We start from the raw sequence: 26,236 nt of genomic DNA on the forward strand, positions 1-26,236 counted from the left end.
GATGAGGAAGAGGAAGGGGAGGAGGCGGGGGGGGGGGGGGATGAAGGGGCGTTTCGGCGCCCCTCGGGGAGCGATGGCGCCGGCCGCGCTCTCACCTCGGGCCCGGGGAAGCGGTTCCTCCGCCCTTTGCCCTCCCGGCCGGGTTCCGGCGGCGCGGCCCCGCTCCCGTCTCGCCTCCTCGCCGGGTTCCCGGGCTGCCCTCGCCCCGCCGGCCCCCAGCCCCGCCCGTCACACCGCCGGCCCCGGGGCGGCCGCTGCCCCGCCCCCCCCACCCCCTCCCCACACACCGGTCCCAGCGCCGGGCCCCACGCGCGCGCGCGCAGCGCCGGACGTCGGCCACGCCCCCCCCTTCCCCTCGCGCCGGCGCGGGCGCGGGCACGCCCGTCAGTAACCCGCCCCCGCGCGTAGCCACGCCCAGCCGGGGCCACGCCCCCTCCCCGGCGGAGGGCGGGAGAGCGGCTCGGTGGTGGCGGGAACACGTGGAGCGGGGAGGGATGAATGGGGAGGGAGCGGTAGATGGAGATGGAGGGAGGGAGAGAAGGGGTGATAGATAGGGAAGGAGGGAGGGGTGGAGTGGAGGGAGGGATGGAGGGAGGGGTGGGTAGATAGAGGGAGAGAGGGAGCGGTAGATGGGGGTGGAGGGAGGGAGAGAGGGGGTGACAGATAGGGAAGGAGGGAGGGGTGGAGTGGAGGGAGGGATGGAGTGGAGGGAGGGAAGGAGGGAGGGGTGGGTAGATGAAGGGAGAGAGGGAGCGATAGATGGGGATGGAGGGAGGGAGAGAGGGATGCAGGGATGGATGGAGGGAGAGAGGGATGCAGGGATGGATGGAGAGATGGATGGATGGAGGGAAGGATGGGTGGATGGAGGGAGGGAGAGGGGGAGCGGTAGATGGGGATGAACAGAGGGAGGGAGGGAAGCAGGGTTGGATGAAGGAAGAGATGGGAGGGAGAGATGGAGGGAGGGAGGGATGGAGTGGAGGGAGGGAAGGAGGAAGGGGTGGGTAGATGGAGGGAGAGGGAGCAATAGATGGGGATGGAGGGAGAGGGATGGAGGGATGCATGGATGGATGGAGGGAGGGATGGGTGAATGGAAAGAGGGAGCAATAGATGGGGATGGATGGAGAGATGGGGGGATGGAGAGAGGGAGCGATAGATGGGGATGGAGGGAGAGAGGGATGCAGGGATGGATGAAGGGATGGACAGATGGAGGGAGGGATGGGTGGATGGAAGGAGGGAGCAATAGATGGGGATGGAGGGAGGGATGCAGGGAAGGATGGAGAGATGGAGGGAGGGAGGGAGGGAGGGAGGGAGGGAGGGAGGGAAGGAGGGAGGGAAGGAGGGAGGAAGGGAGCAATAGATGGGGATGGATGGAAGGAGGAAGGGATGCTGGGATGGATGGAGAGATGGAGGGAGGGAGGTTGGGATAGATGAGGAAGGGTGGGACGGGTGCCTGGCTGGCGTTCAAACCAGGGGCACTGGGGGATGGCAGGGCCGAGGTAGCAGAGTCCTGGGACACAGAGGGGGGTCACAGCAGAGGGGTCAGATCCAGGACTCAGCAGGGAGAGCAGATCCAGACCGTGCACCGGGGAATGGTCAGGTGCTGGGAGCACCGTGGTGCAGTTTAAGGGGGGCTGAGGGGATGTGATGGGGCACCAGGAGTCTTGGGGCTCCGGAGAGAGAGTGGATCTGGAGGGAGGACCCTGCACCGGGAACCCTGGGGCTCAGCAGGGGCTACAGAGCTGATTCCCATACCCAGAGCTGCCAGGAACAGGAGCAGGACACACACTGGGAGCCCTGGGAGCAGAGGGGACAGGGGAAGGACAGCCGGGCCCTGAGGAGCAGCAGAGGGGTGGGGAAGGGGCAGCTGGTACCCAGAGACCATGGGACCCTATTCCCCCAGGAATGCCCACGCTGTTCCTGCCAGCACTGCCAGGGGTCTGGATGTCACACAGCCTGGGCACGGGGCTGGCAGCCACAGGGTGGGCTCTTGGCATCCTTCCTGTCCTCTCCCCATGGAAGCCGTGGGCAGGCTGAGGGCTGCAGCAAAGGACGCAGCAGCTCTGGTGCTGGCACGCATGGAAGGGGATGCTGGAAGGCTGCTGGTGCTGCCCCACAGCCAGCCTGCCCCACACTGGTGCTGCTGGCCTGGCTGCCACCCCCCAGCACAGCTCCAGGCTGCCAAACACGGCACCCAGAGTCCTGGGGGAACCCTGTGAGGTAAGGGGTGGTATCAGGAAGGAGAGTGGCTCTGAGAAGACAGCTCTCGGTGGGAAACCAGAGGGAGAAGCAGGGAAGGAGCAGAAACAGGATGGGGCAAAGGCTCGTTCATCTCCTGGGGCTCAGCACCCCCCAAAACTGCCTTTCACAGGGCCTTGCTGTCAGGGTACCACAGCCCCGCGTGGTACCATCACATCTGACCTACTCCCAGGTGACCCACATCCCTGTCCCACCAGTGCCAGCCCTGGTGGGACTTTTCCTGGCTGCTGCCTGGCCAAGGGAACACAGACCAGAGAGTGCAGAGCCTGGGCCAAGTCCCACCTGCTTTATCAGCCCGAGATGCGGCGTTGCACAAGCTCTGGCTCACAAACAAGAGCCACACGTAGCAACAACCTCGGGCACGCAGACGTTTGGCTGACCCTGCACAAGGCCACCCTGTTCTGCCATCAATCCCACCCCTCCCAACCTCTGCCTGCCGAGCTGCCCTCCCGCAGCGTCAGCTCCAGAGCAAGGTCTGGGCTCGGCCGTGGCCGTGCTGGTGGCCTTGGCTCAGCAGAGCCGCCCCATCGGCCTCTGGAATGCACAGCCCGATGGCAGATGCCAACTCTGGATCACAGGGGTTGTTGGAAGGGCCCCCCAGAGCCCATGGGGTCCAACCCCTGCCCAAGCAGGGTCCCCAGGACAGGGGCTGGAATCTCTCCAGACAAGGAGACTCCACACCCCCTGGGCAGCCTGGCCCAGGGCTCCCTCACCCTCACCACCAAGAAGTTCTTCCCCACATTGGGGGGAACTCCCTGGGCTCCAACTTGAGCCCATCGCCCCTTGTCCTGTCCCCACAGACACTGAGCAGAGGCTGCCCATGGCCCCCTGGCTCCCACCCTTCAGCTCTTGAGAACCACTGATCAGATCCCCTCTCAGGCTCTTCTCTCCAGGCTGAACAGCCCCAGCTCCCTCAGCCTTTCCTCCCAGGGGAGATGCTCCAGGCCCTTCAGCATCTCTGTCCCTCCTCTGGACTCTCTCCAGGAGATCCCTGGCTGGTTGATCCCAGGGAGCCCAGACCTGGACACAACACTCCAGCTGGGGCCTGAGCAGGGCAGAGCAGAGGGGGAGGATCCCCTCCTGTCACCTGGATGTCAGGTGGGGATGGAGGAAGCGCTGGGTTTCACCTCCCTTTCTCCAGGAGGCATCTCCCAGGCGCTGCCTGCCTGAGCCCATCCCACTGCAGACACTGGTTACAGGTGTGACAAGTGTCCTGGGGACACTGGGACACACCATGATTCTGGAGAACAGAGCACAGGCAGCACTGTTGTGTGGTTACAGGAGCTGGTTCAGAAGGGTCTTGGATCCCAGCATGGGGACACAGGGGGTGAAGGTGTGCTGCTCCCCACACAGTGCCCAGCCCAGGGGACACGCTGACTCTGAGTGCCACCAGCCCCTGGTTCCCTGCTTGGGCACAAGCATCAGCTGAGCACAGAAAGCAGCAGGTTAAAAGCCACCAGTGCTGTCACCCAGTCATCCCACTGGTCTGGTAGGAGGGAGGCAGGCACACCTTGGAGCAGGGACATTTTGGGAGCTCTCCAAGGGGAAGCTAACCACACAGGCATTACTTCAATTACACACCGTTACACGGTGCAGCCGCAGCGCCTGCAGCAACCAGAGCCACCAGTTCCCTTCCTGGAGAGCAACTGGTCATCTCCTCCCCGCTCTGTGACTGGGAACTGCCCCCCAGGCACTGCCACCATGCTGGGCCAGCAGCAGTGATGCTGGGTGGCACAGCAGACACCAGCCTGAGGGCTCTTGTATCCCCCCAGCCAGATTCAGCTGCCGGCCTGTGCAGTTCCCTCCCAGAGATCCACGGTTACCAAACACCTCCTCCCTTCTCTCATTAAAATCAGCAATTAGCAGGCCCCAATAATGCTTCAATACAGGCAGGTGACGGAAGACCTAGTAGTGATTTGTGAGCAGGAGGCAGCAGAGACACAGGCTCGTGTCCTGCTGTCTGTCTGCCACCCAAAGCCAAGGAGGAGCTTGGGAAGCCGCATGCTAAATGGAAGCACCAGGTTTTCATGTGAAAAGAGGGGAAAGTAATAAAATAAAGCAAAGGATTGACCAAGCAAGGCGGCCTTCAGGTCAAGGAGAGGGACTATACTTGTAGCTATAGGGGTTTTTAATCATGTGGAAGTTGGGAGTTGAGTAAATCTCTCCAGAGCTGGGAGAAAGGCAGGAGTTGTGACATCTCCCAGACCATCCCTGCCTCCACCCACTCTGCGTCACCCAGGAAAAGGTGAGGCACCCCCAGCCCTCAGGGCATCCCCCCTGCCTGTATTTACACGCTCCAAGGGCCATACTTGCACGTTCTTGCTCTCCCTTTCAGCCTTGTGCAAGTTGGGAACGTGGGGGGGGACACACAAAGGGAGGCAGCAAGCTCCAGGCAGGCTGAGCCCATCCTTGGCGTGCTGTCCAACACGTATTCCAGCTTCCCACTTGGGACAGTTCACTGTGCTGCTCCTGGAAGGTGCTGGTGACACAGCCAGGTCACAGCAGGTCTAGAGGCACCACCAGCCTTGCTCTGTGCTGCTGTTCCAGCGGTGTCACAGGACTGCAGCTGACAGCCCTCTGGCAAAAAAGGTGACGTTCTTATCCTGGATCTTATACTGGTAGATCTGGACGAGGTCCTGCTCAGCTGCCAGCTCCAAGGACACTCTCTTAATTATTTTAATCTGCAAAGGGAAAGGAATGTGAGTATCATCCCTTTGGGTGCCTGTCACAGCACCCTCACCCCCCATGTGCCTCCTGAAGAGGTGCATCCCTGGCAGAAAGGCTGTCACACAGCAGCTGATGAGAGCACACACAGTAAGCAGGCCACAGAGACCCAGCTCAGCCTAGAAGAGATCACAGCAGGCCAGGCTGAGATCCACCAACAATGCTCCAAGGAAGCAGGTATCTTCTCAGCCATCACCCTGGAGCAGGAGGACAGCCTGTGCTGCAGCCACTGTACAAACCCCTTCCAGCTTCCAGGGGTGGGGGAGTCCCCAGCAGCAGGATGTCCCTCAGTGTCCCCACAGAAGGGGACTCACAGCTGTAACAACATCTGGGTGCTCCTAAAGCCTTTGATATGGTTTCTCACAGCATTCTGACTGAGGAACTGGCCACCACTGGGCTGGACTGGGGGACCCTCAGATGGGTTAGAAACTGGCTGGATGGGGGGCCCAAAGTGGGGTGGGGAATGGAGCCAAATCCAGCTGGAGGCCGGTCAGGAGTGGCACCCCCAGGGCTCAGTGCTGGGTCCAGCTCTGTTCAACATATTTATCAGTGACCTGGGTGAAGGGATGGGATGTTCCCTCAGCCAGTTTGGGGCTGACTCTGAGCTGGGAGGACGTGTGGATCTGCCTGAGGGTGGGGAGGCTCCTCAGAGGGACCTGATCAGGCTGGATCCATGGGCTGAGCCCAAGGGGGTGAGGTTGAACCAGGCCAAGGGCAGAGTCCTGCCCATGGGACACCCCGACCCCGAGCACCACTACAGGCTGGGGCAGAGTTGTGGGGCTGTGGCACAGGCTGCCCAGGGAGGGGACTCCCCCACCCCAGGCAGCCTGTGCCAGGGACTGACACCCCTTTGGGGAAGCCCTTTTCCCCCATCCCCAACCCACACCTCCCCTGGCACAGGCTAACACACCGCGCTCTCCCCTGTGTTACCTGCCCGTGCACATCCTTGCAGAAGCCGGTCACCAGCCCCTCTGCCCACAGGATGAGGTCGCTGTGATGACACAGGGAGTTCACCACCAGCTCGTTCTCCTCATCTTCTGACTCCTCGTTGCTGTGCACCAGCACCACGATGTTGCCCTGGAACAGGAACACCCCACAGCCATGAGTCCTAATCCGCTCAGGGTAAGGGAGAGGAGACACCAGCAGCACAAACACCCAGCTAATTAAGCTACTTAGAGACATCCCCCAGCTGGTTCTGAGCTAAAATCCACTGGGAAAACAGACAGCAGATACACACAGAAAACTCTGCAACAGCCTGCAGAGTCCATATTGTCCAGTACCTGAGGGGAGCAGAGAAACAGGAGGGGAATCAGCTCTTGGGAAGGGCAGAGACTGGCAGGACAAGGGGGCTGGAGTGAAGCTGGAGGAGGGAAGGGGGAGAGGAGAGACGGGGGAAGTTCTGTGGGGAAGAACTTCTTGGTGGTGAGGGTGAGGGAGCCCTGGGACAGGCTGCCCAGGGTGTGTGGAGTCTCCTTCTCTGGAGAGATTCCAGCCCCTGTCCTAGGGACCCTGCTTGGGCAGGGGGTTGGACCCCATGGGCTCTGGGGGGCTGTGCCAACCCCTGTGATCCTGTGAAAGGAACATGTGGCCGAACAGCCACAGACAGAGCTGTGATGCTCCAACCTCCCCAGCTCCCACAAGCAGCACAGAGCTCCCCAGCACACCACCAGCTCTATTAAAAACACACCCCTCAGCCTTTGCAGGTCACCAAGGACATAAAATAACACAAAATTCCCAATGAATTGAAGCTTCAGAACATCTTAGATGGAAACAGAAATGCATTAGGAGGATTTATCATCTTTTTTAGCTCTTCTGGAGGTAAATATTCTCAGCAAGAACGTCCCCTGTCAGCATTTACAGCCCAAACACGCCGGTGCCAAACAAAGAGCAGGGCAACAAAACCTGACACCACCTACTTTATGTGTCACTGGAGCAGAGAGAAGTGGCCAGGGTGGGGGATGCTGCCAGGTAACCAGCAAAGGATGGATGTGACCAGAACGATTTTTGGCTGTGATGCTCTTGGGAGTGAGCACATTGCTGGGGAGATCTTTGTACAGGGGCTGCAGCCAGGGCAACACACAGTGACACAGAGGATGGGTGGAAGCAGCAACTTGTGTCCCCTTCATCTCTGTCCCCTGTGGGACTTCATCACAACCTTCATAACACACTTCCCTCCGTGCCCACACACACAACGTGGGTGTGAGTAGAGGTCTCTGGAGAGTTGGGAGCTCTAACAAACAGTATTTTACAGCTCAAATCCTTGCTCACACATTAAGGATGGAGAAAGCCCTTCTCTGCGCAGCACCTCCTGGGAAAGCATCTGCAAAGGGCCCTACACAGGTACTCCAGGGAGTAACACAGCCTTAGAGTAACGATTTGAACTCCTCAGGCAGCCAAAGCCTTCCAAATACTCATTGTGCACAGGTGGAAGTAGAAGAGAAAGCCAAGCTGTGCTCCAAAGGCTCTGTGGAACAGGTGGCAGGAGAGGGATGCTGCAGGGGGAAGGAGCAGCTACCTTCAGCTGGGAGCACACTGTGACTCTGCAGTAGTGGATGAAGTCCAGCACCGGCACCGGCGCGGCGCCCAGGCTGAGCAGGACGCTGAGGTCGTCCACCAGCAGCACGGGGCCCTTCCAGGAGTCGCTGCCCGAGGGAGTCAGGGATGTCTGGACGAAGTCAAACAGGGCTTTGAGGTTGGAAGTGCTCCCACTGGAAGAGAAGGGGGTTGTCTCAAGGGGCTGAGCCACTTCCCCCACTGACCCAACCAGGGAACAGCCACCTGCACCTCCCCCCTACCATCCCCACTGACCACGTCCTACACTTGCCCACAGGCCCAGCTCCTTCACTCACCTCTGTGCACTGAAACCCTCGTGCCCTGCTCTGGGGATCACCACAACCCAGACTGGTTTGGGTGGGCAGGGCCCTTAGAGTCCCCCAGTGCCCCCCTGCCACGGGCAGGGACACCCCACCCCAGCCCAGGGTGCCCCAGCCCCATCCAACCTGGCCTTGAACCCTGCCAGGGGTCCCAGGGCAGCCCCAGCTCCTCTGGGCACCCTGTGCCAGGGCCTCCCCCCTCCCCAGGAAGGATTTCTGCCCCCCAGCCCCTCTCCATCCCCCTCCTGCAGCTGAAGGCCGTTCCCCTGGGCTTGGCCCTCCCTGCCCTGGGCACCAGCCCCTCTCCAGCTCTCCTGGAGCCCCTCCAGGGACGGGAAGGGGCTCGGAGCTCTCCCCACAAGCAGCCTTCTCTTCTCTGGGCTGAGCCAGCCCAGCTCTCCCAGCCTGGCTCAGAGCAGAGGGGCTCCAGCCCTCCCATCATCTCCAGGGCTCCTCAGACTGGCTCCCACAGCTCCGTGTCCTCCTTGTCCTGGGGACCCCCGAGCTGGAGGCAGCACTGCCAGGGGGTCTGTCCCAGAGGGGCAGAATCCCCCTTTCCCAGCCCTGCTGGGGATGCAGCTCAGGACACAGTGCTGGGTCAGGTTGGGGTTCTCATCCCCCAACACCCCAGGGCTGCTCTCCATCCATCCCCCCAGCCCACTGCTGTGCTGGGATTGTCCCATCCCATGGGCAGGACTTGCCCTTGGGGAGTGTGATGAGTTTTGCACGGACTCACTTCTCAAGGGTGTCCAGTGCTTCTGCCACACTCCATCCACACCCACAGAGCCAGACCCAAAGAGGGTCTGGTGGGGGGGTTTCAGTGCCTGCCCTGGGCCTCACCAAACATCCATCTACCCCAGGGTGACCCTGAAACAGCAGAGAGCCAGAGCAGAGAGGGACAGCGCAAGTGCATGGCCGTCCTTGCCCAGAGGCTGCCTGACCCAGAGGGACTGTCTTCCAGTTTCACAGCCCACACTGGGTTGTTCTGTCTATCAAATCCTCAGGGGCAAGGGGAAAGTGAAGTGGGAAGGAAAAGGAAAGCCAGCTTGGTTAAACCAGCCCTGTTCTCTTGGATGAGGATAAACCTCAGGATAATAAAGGAATAGGACTGCTTGCCTGGAGTTTTATTTGACACAAACACATCGAGTGCTGAGATGAATGTTCTCTAGACCTACACCCTGGGGGCAGAAGTGACCCTGAAGTGCTGGAGAAGGGGGACAGGATCCCTCTGGGCAGCAGGGAGAGATGGGGCAGGACAAGCACAGCAACATGCATGGGGCTGGCATTTCCCTTCACTCCCAGGGGAAGCCCAAAGGGAGCTGGGTCTCCACTTTGCACCTCATTGCTCCTCCTGGTTGTAGCAGGAGACAGGAGGGAGGAAAATACCCTGTGCAGGGGACCCTGCAGAGCCCCCAACCACTCAAGATTTACCTTATGAACTGGAGAGGACTGGGATGTTCAGACTGCTCCTCCTCATCTCCAAAGCAGAGCTGGAGGCAGGACTTGAGGCCCTCCAAGAAGACAAGCTGTCCCCGTTCCTTGGCAGCCGTCAGACTGACTCCCTTGAGAGAGGAACATGTTGTGTCAGAGATCAGCTCTGAGGAGCAGCACAATCAGAACCAAGCACAGGGACACAGCTTTTATCAGGCCTTATCTGAATGTGCTCATAAAGTCAGTGCCTCAGTGCCTCCTGCAAAGCTCTGCCACGCTCCTGGACACACTTGCTGTCCTGTATTTGCCAGGAGGACAAGCAACAACCCTAAACTGGGTTTAAACATCTCCTGGGAAGACAACAGCATTGCTGGGGGGAGAAAAACCCCTTCTTATGCAGAGGCAGAGAGAAGATGGGCACAGACTTTGCCATGGACCCTGCAGTGAGCAAGTTCTCCCTCCCTTCCCAGGTGGCCAAAGCCTCTGTGTTCCACTATCCCCACATCATCACCATGGCAGTAATGATTCCCTGGGCTGGGCACCCCAATACTTGCACAACACCCTGGAGAGAGCAGCCTGGCTGGGGCTCCCATGGGAAGCACCACAGGCTGCCTTGGGCTGTGACTCACACAAGCTAAGCCATCCAGCTCTCAGCCCTGCTGTAGGAGGAGGCCAAGCTAGAGAGCTGCATGCTGGGCACATCCAGGGAGAAACCCTGCCAGAGGTGTGGCAGATGTGTGGAAGATCCCAGCTGGAGAGCTACTTTATGAATTGTCTCACCCTGCTGTCTTCCACCTGCAAGGTTTGCTTCTGCCAACCATTCTGTAGCTCCTCAGGTAACTGGTGACCACATCAGAGCCCATGGGGTCCAACCCCTGCCCAAGCAGGGTCCCTAGGACAGGGGCTGGAATCTCTCCAGACAAGGAGACTCCACACCCCCTGGGCAGCCTGGCCCAGGGCTCCCTCACCCTCACCACCAAGAAGTTCTTCCCCACATTGGGGGGAACTCCCTGGGCTCCAACTTGAGCCCATCGCCCCTTGTCCTGTCCCCACAGACACTGAGCAGAGGCTGCCCATGGCCCCCTGGCTCCCACCCTTCAGCTCTTGAGAACCAGTGATCAGATCCCCTCTCAGGCTGCTTCTCTCCAGGCTGAACAGCCCCAGCTCCCTCAGCCTTTCCTCCCAGGGGAGATGCTCCAGCCCCTTCAGCATCTCTGTCCCTCCTCTGGACTCTCTCCAGGAGATCCCTGGCTGGTTGATCCCAGGGAGCCCAGCACTGGACACAACACTCCAGGTGGGGCCTGAGCAGGGCAGAGCAGAGGGGGAGGATCCCCTCCTGTCACCTGCTGCCCACACTCCTCCTGATGCCCCCAGGATCCCATTGTCTCTCTCAGCCCCCAGGACACACTTCAAACCTCAGTCAAACTCAGTTTCCCATCAGGAAAGCATCATGAGGTTGCCCAGCTTCCCAGTGTGGGTTGCTTCCCCCATTTCACAAGGAGACAGTGATTTCCTAAAAAGGAACCAGGGAGCATTAACACCAAGATCTGTGGCAGCATCGTGGCAGCCTGGCAGTAGGGCTGTTGTGCAACACAGCAGGGAGGTGGAGGAGATGGTGAGATCCCTGGTTTTACAAGGGCTTCAGGAAGATTTACCTCTGCTTGGCAGGCAGAGCTGGTGAGCCAGAGGCAGGGAACCAGAAAAGAAGGTCCTGAGAAAGCTGCTCCCACTTGTCCCAAGAGAAGACATCGTTTTGGGATGCTCAGAGATTTGGAAGCATCTGAAGAGGGTGGCTGAGCCCCTGTGTCCAGCTGGGACTGGGAGAGCCACACATCAGCACTGCTTCTGACCAGGAACTTTTTAAGCCTCAAAAAACACCTATATTGATTATTTTTCCTCTTCACTTCCTCAGTAATCGTGCTGGGAGCTGCAGGACACAGACACAGAGCCTGTGTGGGTTGCCCAGCACAGGGAGGGCTCACAGCAGCTCTTCCTCCAGGATCTCAAGCACTTCAGAACACAGCACTTGGCACTGTCCCAATACCTTCTGAAAAGAGCCTGGAGGTTTTCCAGGCACTTCCCAGTCCCCACAACACCTCAGAGCCACCACACTCCCTGCTCAAACAGGAGAGGGAGATGAAAGGAGGTGATGAGGATGTTTCACTTCTGCCTCTCCCCTTCCAGCCCCGTTTCACCTGTTGGAATGAACTGTCCCTCTGACACAGAGATGTGAGCACCAGCATTTCAAAACCCCTTTGCTTCTTTTTATTGAAAAAATAAATGAAATAAAACCCCAGAAAGCCACATCTTTAGCATCTGATGAATCCCTACAGAGGGGCTGGGCCCAGCTGCTCTGCAGGGAGCGTGGCATTTCCACAGGAGGAGCTCCAGAGGGAAGGCCTGAGCAGATAAGGACAAGGTCCTTCACAGGGAGATTAACCCTGAGCTCCTGCCAGGCTTATCACTTGCTGCACGCTCAGTGCTAATGAGAGGAAAGACAGATTTCCACTGCTCTCCCTCCCAGCTGAAACGTGAAGCAGAGAGATCCATTCCTCAGGGCTGCTGCCAGAAAACACTGGCTGCAGCAATTGGGAAACGATGGATGAGAAGCAACATGTTCCATCATGGCCAAGGATGTCTGACAAGCAGGAGGCTACGCTGGGGTGAAGGCTGTTTGACAAGTGCCCACCTCAGATCACAGAATCCCAGCCTGGGCTGGGTTGGGAGGGACCCCAAGGGTCCCAGAGCTCCAACACCCTGCCACAGGCAGGGCCACCAACCTCCAGGCCTGGAGCTACACAAGGGTGCCCAGGGCCCCAGCCAACCTGGCCTGGAACACCCCCAGGGACGGGGCACCCACCCCCTCTCTGGGCAGCCCCTTCCAGCCCCTCACCACTCTCTCTACACAGAACTTCCCCCCAGTCTCTCCTCTCCCCCTTCCCTCCTCCAGCTTCACTCCAGCCCCTTGTCCTGCCAGTCTCTGCCCTTCCCAAGAGCTGATTCCCCTCCTGTTCCTGGGGTCCCTTCAGGGATGGGAAGGCTGCAATCCAGTCCTTAAATCACCCCTTCAGCTCTTCTTCCTCCTGCTCTTCCACACAGCTTCTGGGAGGAAATGGGCCCCACCTGCCAGGGAAGCAGCACCTTGGGCACGTCCTTCTTGTTCTCAAGAGGCCTGGCAATAAACAGCATGAAGCAGCAAGTGCTGCAGCACACCCTCTCCTCCTGAACCCCTACGGTCTCCTCTCTTTTCCCCTTCTCCCAGGCAAGCCAGGAGCAGTAATTCCCATGGATGGGACTGTTGCAGAGCACAGCAGGGCCCTTCACTCTCCCTACCATACATCCTGCCAGCCCTGAGCCCTGCAAAGGCTGACATAGGGAGCAGGCAGAGGGATTTGGCTTCTGCAGGTGATATTTGCACACTAAACCCGTGCCAGGAACGGAGCAGGAAGGGAAACCTCTTGGGCAACCACAAACACACACCATGGAAAAGTTCCTACCCAAGGACAGAAGCTGCTTTGTGTGGCACCAGCCAGGAGCAGGGAATGGCTGGCACATACCTGGCATGCCATAAAGCAGGGCTGGGCTGCAGGGCAGCCTCCCAAACCCCATCCCCTGGGGAAGTTTGGGAGCCCACAGGACTCAGCTGTCCTCACTATTAACGTTAATAATTAAGACATTGACTTTTAGCTCTGCTCCAGCCCATGCACACACACTCTCTACACCTCAGATCAGTGAGAAATCAGCATCCCCTCTTTAAAACACCCAGCAGCTTCGTGCTGGGACACCAGGGCTTGCCTGGATGCCAGTGAGAAGGGCTGGAGGGTGAGGAGGAGGCAGGCAGGGACAGCACGTCCATGGGTCAGACCAGGAATTGGATCTCCTTGGGTGGACCCAGCAAGCCCTGGGGAACCAGGTCTGAGAGAGACACAGACCCAGGCTCAGCCCACTGCAGTCATCTGTCACAGCACAGCTCTACTCCTCTCCCAGCTAGCAGCCTGGAAGCAGCACAGGAAGCACCAGGACAGCTTGGAAATGGTGGAAAAAGGGCTGAAAATGCTCACCACCACCTGTCTGACCACCACAGAGCCCACACACACCCCTGCTGCAGAGCCACAGCACCCAAACGTGCCTCACCAGCCCTGAGAGCTTTCATCACCTCGCAGCACCACGCTCCACTATCACCAGGAGCACACAGACATTATCTCTGGAGATCTGTCCTGGATCGATCAGACCCAGAAATGCTTCTCAAACAGCAGCTCTGTGTGACCAGAGCTGTGAGCTCCACAGCAGAGCAGGATCACAGACTCACTGACTCACCAGGCTGGAAAAGCCCTTTAAGATCATCATGTCCAACCATTCCTGTCCTGTGCTGAACCATCTCCCTGAGCACCTCATCTCCCCTCTGTTAAACACCCCCAGGGCTGGGGACTCAGCCCCTCCCTGGGCAGCCTGTGCCACAGCCCCACAACTCTGCCAGGGAAGAACTTTGCCCTCCCAGCTGAGCTGACCCTGCCCTGGGGCAGCTTGAGCCCATTGCCCCTCCTCCCAGCTCCTGGCCCCTGGCTGCAGAGACCATCGCCCACCTCTCTGCACCCTCCTGCCAGGGCAGGGCAGGGCAGGGCAGGGGGGAGAAGGGCTCCCCTCAGCCTCCTCTGCTCCAGGCTCAGCACCCCCAGCTCCCTCAGCCGCTCCTCGCAAGCTTTGCTGCTCTCCAGCCCCTTCCCCAGCCTGGTTGCCCTTCTCTGGACACGCTCCAGGACCTCCAGCTCCTGCTGGGACTCAGGGGCCCACAACTGGACCCAGCACTCCAGCTGCAGCCTCACCACTGCCCAGCCCAGGGGCACAAGCCCTGCCCTGGCCCTGTGACCACGCTGGCTCTGACACAAGCCACGATGCCCTTGGCCTTCCTGGCCCCCCGGGCACACTGCTGGCTCCTGGGCAGTCCCAGCTCCTTCTCCCCAGCAGCTCTCCAGCCCCCTGCCCCAGCCTGTAGCACTGCTCGGGGTCAGGGTGTCCCATGGGCAGGACTCTGCCTGCTTGAACCTCATCCCCCTGGATCCAGCCTGTTCAGACTGTTGTTCTCAACTCTCCAGGATGCTGCCAGCTGGGCAGTGGGGTGGCCCACCTGCCTGCCAGCAGTGACATCCCTTCAAAGCAGAATCCCCACTGGCCATTTCATAAGGGGAAGCAAAACATTTGCAGCAGAGAAGCAGAACTGGAGCATGCGAGGCTCAAACAGCAAAGGCAGAGGCACAAAGTGCACCCATCTGCCATCAGGCAGCCAGCCAAGGCCTCTTCTCTAGTACCACTACCTGTAGGGGAAAGCCAAGGTGCCCAGGCCATGTCCTCTGGGCTGTGATCCCCACACTGCAACAGGGGACAGGGGAGCAGGCAGGGGACAGGGCAAATGGGGACAGAGATGTTTTTCCTTCAGAAGAAAATAAGTGTTGTACAAACCAGGGTGGGAACATCAATCTGGGGAGCTGCCTGGTGCCATTATTCTTCCTACAGCCCAGCACGTGCTCTGCAAGGTCACAGCAAGTAACATTCACTGTCTCTTAAAATTAAGTGTGGAGCCTCAGGAAAAGAGCAGGATTTGCAGGAAAGGAAAAGTGTGAAGTCAGTATTGCAGAGCCAGCACAGGCACAAAAATCCAGGGGAATCCTGGGAGTAAAAATACATCCCTGCATGTAGCTAACACATAAAGAGCTGGTGAGACCTGGCAACGCTGTGGGGAAGCAGCAAGTAAGGTAAGAATTATTGCAGCTGTGTAAAGATACTCAGTGTGTCACTGTATGTCAGGTGCTACAAGGACCAGAGCCACAGAACCCCACTGTAAAATCACAGACTCACAGGATCACAGGGGTGAGAAGGGACCCCCAGAGCCCATGGGGTCCAACCCCCTGCCAAAGCAGGGTCCCTAGGACAGGGCTCACAGGTCGGTGTCCAGACAGGGCTGGAATCTCTCCAGAGATACATCTCCAGTCCATACAAACAACACTGGCTGCAGGACTCTTCCTCCCAGGCCTGGAACCCCCCTGACCCCAGCAGAAACAAGAGCATCACCAAGTCACAAAGCTCACCCAACTGCATCGTGAGCACCTCAGCTTCCACTAGGAATGATCACACATCAGGGATTTAACCTGTGGATGGGAACAGGTAGTGGAATACTGCCTGAAACTGGGCTTGCTGCAGCCACATCAGTCAGATCCCAGCTGCCTCCAGCAGAGATTTGCAGCAGCAAACTCTTTGGCAAGTCGAAGAGTGGAAATAAACCATTCCAAAACTGCTTTTGCTGAGCCTGGTGTGTTCATTCAGGTGAAGAAGGATTAATGCAAAGACAAGATCTTACAGAAACTCAGATATAAATAACTGATGTTGTGACCTCCAGCTCCTCAGAGCTCAGGAGAACTCACAACCACGGACCACATGGGCACATGTGAAAGCAGAAGGTAAGAGTGACTCAGACTTGAGACCACAGGGACAGGGACAGCTCAGTGCTGCAGGCAAATAGGATGGCTTCTCCACACTCCCCTAGGCCAAACTGTTCTCATCACCTCCCTTCAGCCAGCAACCTTCTTGCTGAAGCATCAGGCAGCAAATCCTTTGGATCTGCACTGCACGTGTGCTCCAGCTAATCCCCATGTTCCCTCCCTTCTCAGCCTCTCCCAGGAGGGGGGTGACAGCAGCACCTATTAAAAGCACCAGGACAAGCTGAGCTCAGGGGAATTTCACCACGTTAGGAAACACCAACAAACACAACTCTGCTTTGGGAGCAGGCAAGGATCAAAGAATCCCAGAGTAACAGGGCTGGAAAAGCCCTTTAAGCTCATCAAGTCCAACCATCCCTGTCCCGTGCTGCCCCAGCTCCCTGAGCACCTCATCTCCCCTCTGTTAAACACCCCCCAGGGCTGGGGACTCAGCCCCTCCCTGGGCAGCCTGTGCCACAGCCCCACAACTCTGCCAGGGAAGAACTTTGCCCTCCCAGCTGAGCTGACCCTGCCCTGGGGCAGCTTGAGCCCATTGCCCCTCCTCCCAGCTCCTGGCCCCTGGCTGCAGAGACCATCGCCCACCTCTCTGCACCCTCCTGCCAGGGCAGGGCAGGGCAGGGCAGGGCAGGGGGGAGAAGGGCTCCCCTCAGCCTCCTCTGCTCCAGGCTCAGCACCCCCAGCTCCCTCAGCCGCTCCTCGCAAGCTTTGCTGCTCTCCAGCCCCTTCCCCAGCCTGGTTGCCCTTCTCTGGACACGCTCCAGGACCTCCAGCTCCTTCTTGCATATAAACAGGAGGGGATTCAACTTTTTTAAAGGGCAGAAAATGGCAGGACAAGGGGCTGGAGTGAAGCTGGAGGAGGGACGGGGGAGAGGAGAGACTGGGGGGAAGTTCTGTGCAGAGAGAGTGGTGAGGGGCTGGAAGGGGCTGCCCAGAGAGGGGATGGGTGCCCCGTCCCTGGGGGTGTTCCAGGCCAGGTTGGCTGGGGCCCTGGGCACCCTTGTGTAGCTCCAGGCCTGGAGGTTGGTGTCCCTGCCTGTGGCAGGGGGTTGGAGCTCTGGGACCCTTGGGGTCCCTCCCAACCCTGATCAGTCTGGGATTCTAGGATTCTGGGAGTCAGGGGCCCACAACTATGCCCAGCACTCAAGCTGCAGCCTCACCAGTGCTCAGCACAGGGGCACAATCCCTGCCCTGGCCACACTATTTGTGACACAAATCTCCTACCTACACCAGTTGCTACACCCCGTTTCCTGTCCCACTTAGCAAGTTTCCCCCCAAGATTTCCTCCTCTCTGACACACAAAGGCCAGAACTATTCAGTGCTCACAGAGGCTGGTCTGCTCAGCAATGGGGAATCTGCTCTGCAGGGAAATCTGGGAGTTAAAGCTCCATGTGGAAACACTTTGTTTGCTCACTCCACTTTCTTGACCTCAGGTCTGAGCTTTCAGACCCCTCATCTCTTTTTGAAAGGTAAAAACTGAGTATTAAATAAAATACCATCATTTAGCAAGTACCAAAGCCCTGCATTTATTTACAGTCGGGGTTACACCCTTAGTGCAACACCCCAAAGTCTTCCTAAAGAGCAGCAGAACCAAGGGAGGGGGAGGACAAACACAGGTTCTCACCCCTGGAAGGTCACCCAGACCTCACAACTGGATCATTTCATGTCCAAGTGTCATACAAAACAGCCAGAGTTTAAACCCAGAGTTCAGACTGACTTGCTGCCTCTGGAAGTGACCCTGCCTGCCTTGTTTCCCTGTTTTCCTCACTTCAGGGTACACAGAATCCTGGTCTGATTTGCCATGGGAAAGAAATCCCTAAGAACATCCTCAGCACTCGTGGCTCCTCAGATGGTGCAGTGGGATTGAGGCCAGAAGGGGCACACAGGTGCCCTTCTGAATTTACAGGACTTCATCACAACATAACCACAGGCCAGAGGACATGTCACCTCCTGCAGGCATGAGCAGAGTCTGCAGGGACACAGGACCCACGGGACTCTTCTCCCCAGAGCACTAATGAAACTGCATCCACAGGTCTGGGCTTGTCTGGGGAACACTGATCTCTGGAGAGCAGCACCAAGCACAAAGGCAGCAAGCAGCCCTTCAGCTCTCTGCCCTCTCCAGGCCCCGTGGGGCCCTTCCAGCACACCTCAGAGCCAGGCTTCTGCCCTTCTCCAGCTGCAAGAGGTTCCAGATGCTGATGGGGACAGACAGGACGTGTGTTCACAGGCAATTCCCAGTCCCTGTTCTCATCAGAAACTACCCAGACCTGTAATTATTCATTAGAGACTTACCAGCTTCTGAGCTACGATGTTATAGTGACTGAAGGACTGGAGCAGGGCCACAAAGCAAACCTTACAGCCAGCTGGGTGAGAAGACAAAGAGACAACGTTATCATTTCCATTTTGCAAGCTGGCATTATCAAAGCACATAAATCACAGCAGCCAGGCTACAAATCTGTCTGGAAAGGCCTCAAAATGAGACAGGCTTAAACAGTCCCTCACTTGCTCATGGCTGGGCTTTCAATTTTCACCTTTCTGCAGGATTCTGGAGAATCTACTGTGGTTCTCTGGTTCCCACATTAGGGAAAATGTTGCTCAGTTTAAATAGAAAGGGAAAGAGCAGGAAAACGATGACATAAAAATGTAGAAGGGCCCTTTTCTATCTCGTGCCATCCTGCCCTGGGATCTCCTGGCACTGGTGCCTGGTGTTACTGTAAGGAGGCCAATGACCAGCCCTGACACCAACTCCTGAAACCACTGACCCACCAAAAGGCCCCACTTTGGGTCCTGTAGGGCAAGTGACCTTGGGAGGAAAAACACACAGAACGAGTGAGTATGACAGATGTGACTGGCTGGAGAAGCTGGCATGGGACAAGCTGGCCTCATGGTTTGGGTATGAGCAAAAATCAATGTGTTTGTCTCTAACAGCAGCAGTAACACCAGGTCAGCACTTTGTCAGAGTCATGCAGGGACTCAGGCAGACCCTGAGGCAGAGCTGCGCCTCTCAACCACTTACACCCTTAGTAACCTGCTCTCCACGGGCTTCCCTGCAGTTTCACTCTGGTCAATTAAGTAAAACAATAAAAAAAAACCCCAAAATGGGGTAAAGCCACAGCTGAGGAAGTGGCAGTTACAGGGAGCAGGATGCTCCCAGCCCTGCTACCTGTGCAGCACTCTGAGTTTCACACCCTGCAAGCCAAGCAGATCTGCTGGGCTGGCTGCTTCACCAGCAGAGCTGGAGGAGTCCATGGATCCAGCACCTGCTCTGCAGAGCTGGTAGGTTACTCACAGGTGAAACTGTGAGCAGAAAAGCCATTAGGCAACTTGCCAGGCTCTTTGTTTCCTTTACTCACTCCTGGCTTATCAGTTAGTTACTTATTGCTGATATTTTTAATTACATTATAAAGCACACAACTTAGAGAAGGGATTACAGTCAGGCACCAGGTGATTTACAACGTCTGCTGCACTGATGACAAAACAGGGTGCATGGATGGGACATGCCCAGTGATATAAAGCCAGTCCCAAGAACAAGTTAGGACTGGGGATTCATAAATCCTGATCCCAAAGATTTGTGCTAATCCCAGGATGCCTCACACACTGCAAAACCAGCCTCTGCTCACAGGATGCTGAAGGAACCTCCAAGGAACAAGCAAAGGCAAAGCCTTGCCTTGGGGAGCCCTGCTGCTGACCTACCTCTGAGGTAGAAGGAGAGGAAGTGGTGCACCAGGAAGCTGCCATCTGTTCTGGTGTCCCGCAGCAGCGTGAACTTACCCTGCAAGAGAAGCAGCAAAATCACTTGGCAGAGGAACACGAGGGCACAAACCACCCCTGGTTCCATCTCAGGAGACAAGGAGTCTGCCCAGGAGAGGGGAAACTCTGCAGGTGTCAGGGAACAGGTCCAGCAGTGCTCCTGTCACCTGTCTGTTTACAAAGGGAAACCAGGGCTTCCTCAGGACACAGCCCAGAGGGAAGTGGGCTTCCTCCCACACAGCCCTGTGGAGTTCACCTCTCTCAAAGAGATGCCCTCCAGCTCTGTGTTAGATCGAGACCCCAGCTGGATGGACCCCCAGGCTCTGCACCCACCTACAGCCACCTCCTCACAGGGCAACACCTGGCTGCTGCAGAGGACACTGACAAGCAGCACTAATGTTCCCAGTCACGACCAGTATCCGTGCCCTCGGTGCTGGACACTGTCACAGGTGGCTGTGAGCTACTCCACATCCCAATTCTGTCCTCATCCAACTCACAGTCATCTTCTTCCTGCTCCACATGGCAGGGGGACAACAGCCAGACACTCTGTCCCCTGTCTGTTCTCCCACAGCCAGTGTCACTGTGCTGCTCCTGTCCCCAAAGCAGCTCTCTCATGCCCTGTTCCAGGCTTCCCTCAGACACAGGATGGATTGGGTTGGATGGCACCTCAGGGATCACAGAATCACAAGGTTGGAAAAGCCCTTTAAGATCAAGTCCAACCATTCCCATCCTGTGCTAAACCATGTCCCTGAGCACCTCATCTCCCCTTTTTTTAAACACATCCATGGGTGGGGACTCAGCCCCCTCCCTGGGCAGCCTGTTCAGGTGATCATCTTGTTCCAACCCCCAACATTCAGAGCAGAAAGCCTTGTCACCAGACTATGTGTCCTGCAGCCCTCTGCACAAGGGATGTACCTTGTCTTCATCACACAGGAAATTAATTCCATTCATGCTTGTTATCAGTACCAGCCTCATCAAGGCACTTGTTTCCATTAAAACCTCTGTTGAGGTGTTTCTTTAATCAATACAAGTCATAGAAAGGCTGCTTTTAATCACAAAAACTTATCATAGAATCCCAGACTGGTCTGGGTTGGGTTGGTCTCTTCCACACACCCTTCTCAAGCCCAGAAAGACGCTGCTGGGGTTGAGGGAGGTGAAGCCCATTCAAAAGGCCCCTCTCCATCCACCTGCCCCAGCCCATTCCCCTCCACACTCTGCTTTTCACACTCTTTCCACCTGTGGGCTACAGGCAGAAGCTGCAGCTACTTGTTAGGAACTGTCAGAATCCCTTGGCAGGGCAGCAGCGGGTGTCACCAACGTTCAGCAGTGACATGTCAGGTACACCCACACAGACAGCAGCATCCACCTACCAGCCCTGCAGCACAGGCTTCTGTCAGCACTTGGAAAACGGCACAAAGCAGCCAGGGAGAGGCAGAAATCAGGATGGCTGAGGTGGGGAGAGGAGATTGGCAAAGGGATGATGCTTTATCCACACAGCAGGACACTGATTCCCAGCCAGGTAACTCCACACACCCCTGGTGTTTCCTGAGGGGGAGAGTGCAGCTCCACTCTGTGCAGCCATCACTGAGGCTGAGCAGGGCAAGGGAGACTCATGAAACAAGGATACTCATGATTTACCACTGGCTTACTCCATATCACAGTGTATGATCTCAAACATAGAATCACAGGCTGGGCTGGGCTGGGAGGGACCCCAAGGGTTCCAGAGCCCCAACCCCCTGCCACAGGCAGGGACACCAACCTCCAGGCCTGGAGCTACACAAGGTTGCCCAGGGCCCCAGCCAACCTGGCCTGGAACACCCCCAGGGACGGGGCACCCACCCCCTCTCTGGGCAGCCCCTTCCAGCCCCTCACCACTCTCTCTGCACAGAACTTCCCCCCAGTCTCTCCTCTCCCCCTTCCCTCCTCCAGCTTCACCCCAGCCCCTTGTCCTGCCAGTCTCTGCCCTTCCCAAGAGCTGATTCCCCTCCTGTTCCTGGGGTCCCTTCAGGGACGGGGAGGCTGCACTGAGGTCCCCCCACAGCCTTCTCTTCTCCAGGCTGACCCAGCCCAGCTCCCTCAGCCTCTCTCCCTAGGGGAGCTGCTCCAGCCCTCTGAGCATCCCCGGGGCTCCTCTGACCCCTCTCCAACAGCCCCACATCTTCCTTGTGTTGGGCCCCAGCTCTGGCCACAGGACTCCAGCTGGGGAGGGCAGAGCAGAGAGGGACAATCCCCTCCCTGTCCCTGCTGCCCCCCCTCTGCTGATGGAGCCCAGGATCCCATCGCCCTTCCCAGCTGCAGGAGCCTCTGCTGCCTCATGGGAAGTGTCTCATCCCCCAGGACACCCAGGTCCTTCTCAGCAGGGCTGCTCTCCAGGGGCTCCTCTCCCAGGCTGTGTCTGGGATTCCTCCAGCCCAAACACAACACCTGACCCTTCACAGTGTTGAACCTCATCAGGTTCACCCAGGCCACCTTTCCAGCCTGTCAAGATCCCTCTGGATGGCTCCTGTCCTTCTATTGTGTCAGAAGAAACTCTGGCACCAGGAAGCACCACTAGTTCTGCAGCCAGCCATGCACCGGTGCTGCGCCACAGCCAGGCACCACAAGGAAGAGAAACCTGGAGCATGTGTGGGAAGTACAAGCCCAGGCTGATTGGAGAGGAAGAGCCAACACAAACACGAGGCAATTCCTCACAAAGAGGAGCCTCCTCTGGGCTGCCAAGTCAAAACCAGGACCGAGGCCAAATCTGCTGCTCCAGGCCCTTCAGCATCTCTGTCCCTCCTCTGGACTCTCTCCAGGAGATCCCTGGCTGGTTGATCCCAGGGAGCCCAGACCTGGACACAACACTCCAGCTGGGGCCTGAGCAGGGCAGAGCAGAGGGGGAGGATCCCCTCCTGTCACCTGCTGCCCACACTCCTCCTGATGCCCCCAGGATCCCCTTGTCTCAGTCCCCAGGACTCGCTGCTGGCTCACAGCCCCTACAACACATCCCCAGGCCCGGAGGAGCGGGCTTCACCCTTAGGCTCGCTGCCGGTCACCGCACAGCAGCAACCGCGCAGAGACAGGCCCAGGGCTGCGGGACCGCGACCCGGAACGGCGGCTGGGAGCGGGGGAGGGGAAGGAGGGGGGCAGGGAAGGGCCCGGAGGCCGCTATCCGCCCCCGGAGGCCGCCACCGGCCCCGGGAGACCGACACCGGCCCCGGGAGACCGACACCGGCCCCGGGAGGGGCCCCCGCCGCCATGGCGCCTCACGAACGGCCGCCTTCCCGCCCTTTCCCAGCATGCACCGCGGGGAGCGCCGCCCGGACTGCAACTCCCAGCAGGCCCCGCGCGGGCTCCCCTCGCCCCCCGCCCCGTCCCGTCCCCCCGGCCTCCATCCTCCTCCGCCCCGGCAGCCCTACTCCATCCCCCCTTCCCGCCCTCACCGTCTCGGGTCGCTGCGGGGAGGCGCCCAGCAGCTCGTTGAGCTCCGCGAACATGGCGGCCGGGCACGGAGAGCCCGGAGAGTGTGTGTGTGTGGGGGGTAGTAATGGCGGGGAGGCCCCGCGCATGCGCCGAGCGCGGGCGGGCAGCGCCGCCTGCCGGCGGGGCGGTGTCAGGCCGCGCGGCCCTCGCTCGCCTCAGGGCTGCAGGGATGGGGCCTCCCCCCGCTCTCTGGGCACCCTGGGCCAGGGTCTCCCCACCCACCCACCCACCCACCCTCAGAGGGAAGAGCTTCTCCCTCAGGTCTCCTCTGGCCCTGCCCTGCTGGAGTTGAACCCATGGCCCCTCGTCCTGGCGCTCCGTGCCCTGGGGAACAGTTCTTCCCAGCTTTCCTACAGGCACCTCTCAGGGGCTGGAAGGGGCTCTGAGGGCCCCCCCAGCCTCCTCTGCTCCAGGCAGAGCCAGCCCAGCTCTCCCAGCCTGGCTCCGGAGCAGAGCTGCTCCAGCCCTCGCATCATAGACTCACAGAGTGATTTGGGATGGAAGGGACCTCAGAGCCCACCCAGTCCCACCCCCTGCCAGGGACAGGGACACCTCTCCCCAGCCCAGGCTGCTCAGGGCTCCATCCAACCCGGCCTGGGACACCTCCAGGGAGGGGGCAGCCACCACCTCCCTGGGCACCCTGTGCCATGGCCTCACCGCCCCCAGAGGGAAGAATTCCTCCCTAATATCCCATCTAAATCTACCCCCTGCCAATTTAAACCCATTCCCCCCCCAACCTATCGCTCTGTGCCCTTGTCAAAAGTCCCTCCCCACCTTCCCTGTAGCCCCTTCAGGGACTGGAAGGTGCTGTAACATCTCCCTGGAGCCTCCTCTTCTCCAGGCTCAACCAGCCCAGCCCCCTCCACCTATCTCCATAGCAATGAAGCTGCTAAATGAGACCAGAGCCACTGTCCAGCCTGGTGACACTACCCAGCACCCCAATCCCCAAGCCAGAAGTGGCCCCCTACACCCCTTCCCCAGCAGCAGGTCCCTGGTTTATGTGACAGATCCAACACACCCCAGAAGAGTGGGATGTTTGCGAGGGGCTGGTTATTCCCATAACATTTTCTGTGGCCTCATTAGCACGTCTAAGCGCTGCTGAGCGTTCGTTTGACACTCTCAGCCAGCTGCAGCAGCTCCCAGGTAGCAGCCAGGTGGTACCAGCCCCTGTGCCTGAATTAGCTTGAGGGGTTTTTTGTTCTTTCTGGGCACTGAATTCACCTTCCCATTTCCACTAACCCACCTCAGCTGCCACAACCTGTGCTTTTCAGCAGGGAGAAGAGGATTGCCGGGCTGAGAGCAGCCCTGGCTGTGCTGAGGGGCCTGAGATGATGCTCCAGCCTTGCACTGTCTCATCCTCTGTGAGCATTAGGGGGCATCCAACGATGCTAATAAACGGCAAGCACCGAGCAAGAGACAGGAGACACGGGTGGAGTTTAGCCTGGGGACCCCTCACAACCCCAGATTATCGCTGCTGAAGGTTTATGTGGCTTTAGGGGGTGAGATTTGATAGGAGAAGGGGCCAAATCCATGGCATAGAGATCTCCCACTGGCTCAGGAAGTGCCTGAGCTGCAGGTGACTGGGAGAAGAGCCGTGGTGGGCTGTGTTAATACCTGATTGAGCCACCACAGCTGGTTCTCTCTCTCAGTTCCCTGTGTCTGTATGTGTACTTGTAAAATCGATCACCCCCTTCTTCATCCCTTCCTCAGGAGCACACTGGATGAGCCAGGTCCCAGCCCAGCCCCTGAGATACCCCTCCTGTAACCTCGCTTGGCTGCAGAAGCCCATCATTTGTGTCAGCCCTTTGCTTCCTGTCTTTTAACCAGTTATTTAGCTGTGAAAGGACTTCCTCTCTTCCCCTTTGATGGCTTCATCTCTGGAAAAGCTTTAGCTGAAAGCTTCTTTAAAAGTCCAAATCACTTCACTTTTGTTTTCCTACCCTTTCACAGAGCTGGGAACCTGGGTCTGGTCTCAGGGAGTCCAGTCACCAGCTAAGTCCCTGCTCTGTGTTGGTGCAGCCAGAGCCTTAATTCCTTTGCTGCCCTTTGAAATAGTCTGGCTCTGGCTCCTGGTATCCTAATTCACATGGTTTGTCCGTTCTGCAGCACAGACAACAGCAAAGGGTGTTCACTGAGAGAGGGGAGAACCTGGAGATGCTGCTACCTGGGAGCTCTGTGTGGGGCTGAGTTTGTACTCTGGCAAAAAATGCCATTTTCAGACCACCTTTTGTCTGAGCTGTCGCATTTCTCTCCCTCTCTCTCTCTCCCCCTCTCTAGCAATTTCCTCCCAGCTCCTTCAGGAGCTGCAGAGCCCTAAGTGCCTTGTCAATGAAATGTAAAAATCCCTCTCTTTTGCTCTTTGCAGTGGGAAGGGGACCAAAACCGCATGCAAAGTACAGCTGCATCTCTCAAAACACCTCTTGTCCTCCTTAATATATTCCTTCTCACATTTCAGGACTTGCTACCACGCGAAGGCAGCGAGAATCTCGCTCTTAGAGCCGTTGCCCCTTCCCTCCCATCTGCTTCATGCTTATTTGGGGGATTTACAAGGCAGCAAACCTTGCATGGATGGCATGGGGAGCCATATGGCATCCATAGGTAACAATGCTGCTTCCAAGGAAGCTCCTTTGCTGTGTCACACCAGTGGGTACAAAGCAATTCCTGACCATGGGTAGGGGGGGAGAAAACCCCCCCACCCCAAACAACCCAAAAACCAACTGGATAAATCAAACCCATTGATCTGGTGGTGGTGGAAGTGACTCCCAAGAGCGTGGCAAGGGAAGGGTAACTAACCCAACTGGAGCACAGGGAGTTCCACACCAGGATGCAGGGGATGCTGAAGGGCCTGGAGCATCTCCCCTGGGAGGAAAGGCTGAGGGAGCTGGGGCTGTTCAGCCTGGAGAGAAGCAGCCTGAGAGGGGATCTGATCACTGGTTCTCAAGAGCTGAAGGGTGGGAGCCAGGGGGCCATGGGCAGCCTCTGCTCAGTGTCTGTGGGGACAGGACAAGGGGCGATGGGCTCAAGTTGGAGCCCAGGGAGTTCCCCCAATGTGGGGAAGAACTTCTTGGTGGTGAGGGTGAGGGAGCCCTGGGCCAGGCTGCCCAGGGGGTGTGGAGTCTCCTTGTCTGGAGAGATTCCAGCCCCTGTCCTAGGGACCCTGCTTGGGCAGGGGGTTGGACCCCCTGGGCTCTGGGGGTCCCTTCCAACCCCCGTGACCCTGTGATTCTCAACGTCTGTGTGTTGGGAAATGAT

The 26,236-nt window shown here is 58.1% G+C and overlaps 2 protein-coding genes across 2 annotated transcripts in view; both read right to left on the reverse strand.

Moving 5' to 3' along the window:
- SCAP (SREBF chaperone) overlaps positions 1–125 on the reverse strand; it is a 44,490-nt gene extending 44,365 nt beyond the window's left edge. Inside the window, 1 exon segment of the mRNA XM_084280022.1 lies at positions 96–125. The gene's annotated coding sequence lies outside the window, so the exon portion shown is untranslated.
- Positions 126–4,374: 4,249 nt separating this feature from the next.
- On the reverse strand, positions 4,375–23,040 carry ELP6 (elongator acetyltransferase complex subunit 6). The gene is made up of 7 exons (XM_084279971.1): positions 22,945–23,040; positions 19,466–19,544; positions 18,065–18,135; positions 9,285–9,415; positions 7,496–7,688; positions 5,911–6,057; positions 4,375–4,937 (listed from the first exon to the last, which is right to left on the reverse strand). The coding sequence occupies exons 1-7, from the start codon at positions 22,996–22,998 to the stop codon at positions 4,809–4,811; spliced, it is 804 nt and encodes a 267-aa protein (XP_084136097.1). The 5' UTR covers positions 22,999–23,040; the 3' UTR covers positions 4,375–4,808.
- Between the last annotated feature and the right edge of the window lie 3,196 nt (positions 23,041–26,236).

This window comes from Gallinula chloropus (genome assembly GCF_964237585.1).
Source record: "Gallinula chloropus genome assembly, chromosome: 2".
Classification (NCBI taxonomy): domain Eukaryota; kingdom Metazoa; phylum Chordata; class Aves; order Gruiformes; family Rallidae; genus Gallinula; species Gallinula chloropus.